This window comes from Haliaeetus leucocephalus, unplaced genomic scaffold (genome assembly GCF_000737465.1).
Source record: "Haliaeetus leucocephalus isolate CR32 unplaced genomic scaffold, Haliaeetus_leucocephalus-4.0 Scaffold1000, whole genome shotgun sequence".
Lineage (NCBI taxonomy): Eukaryota > Metazoa > Chordata > Aves > Accipitriformes > Accipitridae > Haliaeetus > Haliaeetus leucocephalus.
In genome coordinates, this window is record NW_010973436.1 from 2081388 (window position 1) to 2088688 (window position 7301).

General features: G+C 50.0%; 1 protein-coding gene across 1 annotated transcript in view; it reads right to left on the reverse strand.

The window, feature by feature from the left end:
• Positions 1-1071: 1071 nt before the first annotated feature.
• Positions 1072-7301, reverse strand: part of ETV7 (ets variant 7) — a 6445-nt gene continuing 215 nt past the window's right edge. The window contains 8 exon segments of the mRNA XM_010584604.1: positions 1072-1515; positions 1518-1704; positions 2371-2471; positions 2823-2965; positions 3266-3457; positions 4368-4475; positions 4755-4919; positions 5182-5299. Of these exon segments, the coding sequence (XP_010582906.1) occupies positions 1450-1515; positions 1518-1704; positions 2371-2471; positions 2823-2965; positions 3266-3457; positions 4368-4475; positions 4755-4919; positions 5182-5299 (1080 nt within the window). The 3' untranslated portion in view covers positions 1072-1449.

Consider the following 7301-nt stretch of genomic DNA (forward strand, 5'->3'; position numbering starts at 1 on the left):
CTCATTTCCTTCTCCTCCATCACTTGACTCATCAAGCACTTGTATTTTGCCAACGAGCTGGTGATTTCTGGAAGTGAAACTTCTCAGCTAGTTTCCAGAGATGTCGTACTGTTGACATTTTGCCAGCCAGGCACCATGTGTCCCACCACCACCGTCTCTTGCTGGCTACAGCCCACCAGGATCTCCAGGCTCCAGTTAATGGACACAAAGTAGTTTTGGAGGAGCCACACTAGTCATGGCAAAAGGGACTGTAGTTTCAGGTTGGCAACAACCAGCTTTGGTGGAAACCTCAGTCACCAACACTTGCCAGAGTTTTTCACAAGACTGACAGTTCCCAGACCCATTCACAGCATTGCTGCCCCAAAAGCAGTGCCAATGCAGCTCAGGCTTGGGAAAGGGTCCAGAGCAAAAATATGAGGCAGCAGGATAATTTCTGCTGTGGTGCAAAAGAGGAGTTGGAAGGAACTCAGCCATGAAACATGATGCTGCTTCATGACCTGTATCTGCGCTTGTCCACATAGCTACAAAACACCATGTGTTTGCACTGCATTCACTCATCAGCTGCTGAGCAGCTTGGACTGTTGCACTCTGGTTTAGGGGCTGCTGAGCTTGGGGACAAGATCTGGGTGCCCACACGAGCTGGTTTGAAATGAGGAAGGCTTGGATTCCCCCGTTTCAGAACTTCAACCAGCAAGAAGTGGGATTTTCAACCTTACACAGTCATGAGCTTATTTCCTCAATGAAAAGTAATCTGAAAATATTATGGATATTTTCAGATTTAAAAACCACACACATATTGTTCTTTCCAGGTCACTAACTGTGCCTGGGGTTGCAGGTATTCCTGCTTCAGACTCAAAGCAAATAACCACGTGTCTGACTATGAATGTGGTCATATTCATTACTGGCTTTGTTTCTTTTCACATTATTTAGTCAGCCAATTACAAAAAGCATTACAAGGAGGGAAAGAAGTTAAAATGAGACCCAGCTTAGGGCATCCATGCAGCCTGGAGCTCAGCCAGGCCTGATTCAGGCAGATATGTCAACACACTCCCACCCTTAATCACAGGAGCAACCCCACAGGAGACAGTGAGATTACAGCATATCTGCAATGTAAGTCCATTCTCAAATCAGGGAAATGGCTCAGATTCAGAGCAGCATGTTCACACTTCAGGCCACTGCTTGCTGCAAAAGCACTTCAGTAGACGCTTGACCCAGAGCACATGCTCTGGTGCTCTCTGCTCAGCATGTCTCGCTGTAAGAATGGAGCAGTCTTTACCAGCAAGTTCGAACCTTAAAGAAAAGCATCAAAATTTACAGAGCAGAAATATCACATTCCCTTCCTCAGGACAGAAGGGAAGCAAGCAGAAGACCAGCCCACACATTCACCTGCACTTTTCAGGGCTGGGGGACAGTTTCTGGGCATGTTTTGCTAATGAAGCCCCAGAGATGTCACAGCTTTGGCTCAGGGCAGGTTTTGAAATCCAGGACCAGCTCTGTGGCCTTCTGTCCAGGAGATGCAAGAGACACCAGCACTTCCCAGCTGAGCTCAAGTCTGTCTGCAATGCACTGCAAGTGCCACCTTCAAAGATTTCCTACAGTGAAACCTCCAGTGGGTCTTCTTTCAAATCTTCATGGTCCTCGTTCTCCAGCTGCTCCAGTTTGCTGGATTTCTCATGGATGATCTCCCCAGGAGTCTTCAAAAACCTGCAACACATTTTTTTAATGGCTTTAAGGGCATGTCCAAACCCAGCCCCAAAGCAGGCTGTAAATGCTGGAGCCCTTGCCCTCATCAGCTGAGCTCTGGAGCTCGCCAGAGGGTATCCACCATCCCTGGGCTTTGCTGAGGATCCCAGCTCTTGCTTTGCACCCAGGATGCACCAAGCCTGGGGAGACAAAGCTCAGCACTCATTGGCCCAGAGCTGGCATTTTAAGTCCAAACTAGTCCCAGGGAAGCAGCCAGCACTGAAAACAGGAGGCTTCTGGCTTATTTCCACCCCTTCCTCTGTCTGGAGGTGGACTTCAGACCTGGTGTCACTGGGGAACAGGAGGGACCTGTTCAGCTTGGGTGGGGTCAGGGGCATTTCCTCCAGCACCAGCTGGACTCCATGTAGGAAAGCGGATGGATGCTGGCTCCAGGGCAGGTTGCTGGCCCGCAGCCCTGGAAAGGGCATCAGATGGGACCCAGATCCCAGGCGACCCAGCTCCCAGCTTGCAAAGGACAGAGCCTGGACACAAACCCACCAGGTTGTTGCATTTGCAGGGGAGGGTCTTACTGGATGAACCAGCTGTCAACATCTGGAGCCCATCGCCTTCCCATGCCCCATCTGCACTATCCCAGACAGCTCAGTTCTCTGATCTGCTTCATCTCACCTGAACAGCAGCTTCTGCCCTGGCTCCTTTTTGATGATGTTGAGTTTGTAGTAATGTCTGAGTGCTCGTGACATCTTCTCGTACGTCATGTTCATCCGGTTCTGGAAGAAGAGAATTGGGCAGGGTTGAGTAAAAGCAAGCACCAACACCTGGTTTGGGTCTGTCTGCAGCAGGACCACATGTGGGACATTCGAGGTGGTTCTTGGGCACCGCAGGCTGCAGCGTGGGTCTCTAACCCAGACTTGCTTCTGGGTCCACAGCCATCATGGTTTGCTTTCCAGGGGATGAGAAAGGCTCCCTCTTTAATCACCAGGAGGTTGGCATCTCTCAGTAGCCCTGTGCCCACTCCGTCTCACCCTTCCCAGTCCCTGTGCCATCAGCTCTGGAAAACAGGTCATGAAGGCAACATGCAGAAGCCCAGGAATGACAAATTTGTTCTCAACTACATTTACCTTGTGGTTCCCCCAGAGCTGGGCAAGTCCGTTTGGGTTAACGACACGGAAGACCTTGGCTTCCTTGTCTTCCCACTTGATGTAAGGCTCGTAGCGGCTGTCAGAGAGGAGCTGGTACACATAATCCCACAGCAACCTGCAGTCTGAGTGTTGGTGGAGAATAAATAGTCACAGAGCTCCCACTAAGGCACCTATGCTCCAGTAAGGGTCAATCAGCAACAAGATTGCACGTTAGGAATGATAATAAATATAAGAAGACCCCAGAGCTCACACACAGCACTTTTATTGCTAGATCTCAAAACACTAGCAGGAACTACAATTTTTCAGGTGGGAAAACTGAGGCAGGGAAGCACACACTGATGCAGGGAGTAAATGGAAGGGAGACAGATGGACAGACAGGACAAAGCACAAGCCAAGGAACCGGGCTATAAATTCATATTTACCTGCAATTCTCCCATCCACTGGGGCTGACAGGGTTGTAGGAAAAGAGCAGATGGCATCTGCCCTGCAGCTGCCCTCCAAGCTGTGATGGGAAAGGTTCAGTGGCTCTGCAGAGCTACAGGACACAGGCTGTTCTGCACAACCCAGGCAGGAGGAAACAGCAGCTGGGGCAGCGACAGCTCTACAGTCTGTCCCTAAAAAAAAAAAAAACCAACCACAAATCCCAAACCAAACCCAAACCCTGGTGTACATTGCAGCAGGTCCCAGGAGATCTTCCAAAGCCCTGAACCAGGTGGGGAGGGATAGCCCAGGCTGGTTATGAGCATGGTACCAGCCCAGCCAGATGAGGCAGGTGCTGAGGAAAGCCTGGGACTTTCCTAAGGCAGAAGTAGCAGAAAGTCCAGGGGGGTTAGAGAAAATGCTAAGTAGGGCAATAGCCAGATACAGAAGAAAAACTGGCATAGGAGAACATACCAGAGTACAGCACTCCCTCATAAATTGCTGTGGGGGCTTAAGATGTTCATCACCCTGTACCTGAGCCAGCAGAAGAGCCCAGGAAAGCACTCCCAGACCCACCTCAAGGCAAAGCCAGCTATTAAGCACCCTAACTCCTACCTAGGCCCCCTGAGGGCACGAATAAGCCTCGCTGGCCCTGACCAGCCTCACCTGGGGCCTCTCCCCACTCCACCCATTGGCCCAGAAGCTCTATTTAAGCTCAGCCCTGGCTCCTCAAGCCTTTCCTAGCTATGTTGCAGGAGAACTAGTGTCTAGCTGTAGCTGTGCCTCTTCCTGTCTGTTGACCTTCCCTGATCCAGATCTCAACCTGCAGATAGACTTCCTAGTGTAGCTATGGCCTTGCTGGGTTGCCATGGACCCACCTGGTGCTTAAGCCTGATTCTGACCAGACCTGCTTCATCACTATAAACTTCCTTGATGACCTGGACTTTGTTAGACCTGGCTGCTATCTCTGGGACTGTCCCACTTGCCTTGCTCAGGTAGTGCTGGATGGGTTCAGCTGGCTAAGCTTCAAACCCCAGATGTGTGCAACCCACTGTAGCTGAGGGCAGGCTCTGTTTGATGGACAGCTGCCATTCTCTAGCATACCTTCCTCTGTGCTCCTGGCTTCCCTGAAGGGTGAGTTCAGCAAAGGGCTGCACACCAGAGCTCTTCTTTGAGTCTTAATGTACTGGAGTATTTCATATAACACATCACCTGCAGAGAAGGAAAGTCTGCTCAGATGACTTTGTATTGTCTCTCTCACTTGATGCTGTTACTTAGATTTCTGTGCTACAGAGTAAGAGGTTATTCCCCACCCCAAAGTGTTTGCAGTCCAGAGGGACTAAAGGAAGAGGATTGTCCTTGTCTCCAGCACCCAACTGGCCAGGCAGAGCTAAAGCCTGGTCTGCTGGGACCCATCCAGCTCCTCTCAGCAGACCACAGCTTGTGCTGTACTTGGACAGTCCTCAGAAACACCCTTGCACTCCGTCTAACCTGAGCTCGGAGCTCGGTATCTGAAGTCATCCTTGGTGAGGATGCACAGGGCTTTGCCGTTCATTTCAAACTTGCTTTCGTCAGTTTGCCGAAGGGAATACTCTTTCTCAGCCCATCTTAGCCAGTGGATCACGTCGTCCTTGCTCCACAGTGAGGGCTGGATTCCTGAAACCAGGGGCAGCCTCTGAAACAACTCAGTCCACCTTCAAAACTGCTGAGGGGTGGCAGGGTGGGATACTAGTCTTCTCCATCACCAATTTTTCCCTCTCTATTAAGCACTCACAGGTCAAAAATGCCCCAAAGAGAGAAAATGAACCCTGATAACTGGGTGGGACACCACGGCTGTACCCACCATATCCCATCCTGTGGGAATTCACTTTTTTTTTTTTTTTTTTAACCAGCATTGACTTGCTCAATATCTACTCACTCAGCCCGCCTGGAAGCTTGAAGATCTCCCCCTCGCTGATGGGTGTGTGTCTGGCCTGGGATGGGGGTGGTATCGAAGCTGCAACAGTGGGGCTGGAAAAACTGATTGCCACTTTACCCTGGGGAAAAGAGACCAAACGCATCAGTGGGGGAAAATTCCCAACTGTGGTCCTGCTTTTGCTTTGGAGATGCCTCCACCACGGTAAACACTGCTCAAATATTTTTTAACTGGTTTGTCATAGCAGCATGATATGCTGCAGCTCTTCCACACTGGCTCTAGGTCCATTACCAGCCCCAGGATGAATCTCTGGTTGCCCAAGACAGCATTAGTAGCCAGAGATCCCCCTCTTTCTCCAGCTCTTTTCTTTAGCAGAGGTACCTGCCCTCATCCAGGCACTAGATTATCCATCCCCACTGCCCCATGGCTGCAGAGAAGTAGAAGACGGAGCCAAGACTGGCAGAGCCTGCAGTGACTGTGCTGGCTCCCGCTTCCTCCAGGTTCCTCAGATGATTGTTGGATGCCCAGGGTTTTAGGACAGTACTTCAGTTCTTTAGAGTTGTAAAAATACAGCTGGTAGTAGTGCTTAGAATTTGTCTTAAAAACACTGTATGAAGAGATCTCTCTAACTTTTTCCCCAGTGATCATTTGGGTATAAGTGGAAACTGCCATCCCACAGTTTAGGGGGATGTCCACTCATCTTGCTCGCCTGCCATTAAGTCCCAGCCCCTCAAGAATTACTTTTCCTTCTCGGTTGCTCATAAAGGAGCCCCTCCAGCCTCACTGAACGGGTGAGATGGTCAGTGCTGGGAGGATTGGCAGCCCCAGCGCCTCTGCTGGGCTGGGTGGGGGTGTCAGCATCGCTCCCGCTCTGCCTCTGGGCTCTCATCCAGACATGTGAGGCAGAAGGGAGCTCATATCCTGCTTTCAGCCCCATCTAGATCTTGAAATATTACTGGCAGCCAAGCAGATAATGCTTCCCCTTAAAAATCTATTAACACAAATCCCAGCAATTTCTCAGCTTCATTCTCTGGAAAATTAACAATTTTGCCTATAAATAGTATTTTCTGAGGCGGTTGCCAACTCTTGGCACTTCAATACGCCCTCAGGCAGATTTTCAGAGGTGGTTAGAGCAGCCAGCGCTCCTTGACCGTGCGTGGGGGTAGAGGAGTTGAGTCCCCCCCTCCTTCCTTGAAAATCAGGGGTGAAGAAAATCAGAGTGTGCACTGACAGAGCAGATGGGAGTTGGATGCATCTTAAATGCAAAGCTGGTGTCCCCAAAGCCGGGAGCATGGGAGAGAGGAGCAAAGCACTCCATCCCTCCCAGGATAAAAGCTTCTCTGTGATCCAGGGGAAGTTACAGCCAGAGAAAGGCAGCAGTTTGGTGATGGATGAGGGGGTTTCTTCAGTGGAAGGATGAGTGTTGACAATTTCCCTGCTAGTGGTGTAATGATTGCTGGCTGTCTGGGGGTTATTGGTTTTAGAAAAGCAAGCAGCTGCATGATGTTGTATGAGGAATCCAGAGAAACTCCAGTATAAACTCTGAACAGGCTTGATAGCAATGCAAACTCTTTCAGATTCATTCTAAGCAATAAACTACAGGAAAAATAAAAGTGAAAGAAATTGGCAGTGTATTTTGTCTAGAACTCCTTTAAAAAGGTATTTTAGTGTTTTCCCATCGGTGTGACTCTCTTACAATGAGATTTACAGTAAAAACAGACCAAATGTTTGATATTTTTCTTGCTCCTAAAGATTTCTAGGGCATGAGATGCATTCTGAATTTTTATTACTTTGTACCAATTTTATTATGTTCTTGCTTTTTTTCCCGCTTAGCTGCTTTCACACACATTTCCGAGATGACATTTCCTTGCTTCAGGAGGAAATATTGTCCTCGGAGGTATTCGAGGGGGAAAGCGAGAAAAGTAGGGGTGAAAACGAAACGCCAAGATGTGCGAGAGCAGCTTTCGGCTCAGTCCCAAAATGAGGAGGACGGAGCCCCCCCGGCTGCTCCGTGAGGCCGTTTGGAGGTAGACGGGGGGGGTCACACCACCCCCACCCCCCCGGGGCATCAACTTCCAGCCCCTGGGGGTGGGAAACCCGGGGGGGGGGGGCGGGGGACGGAC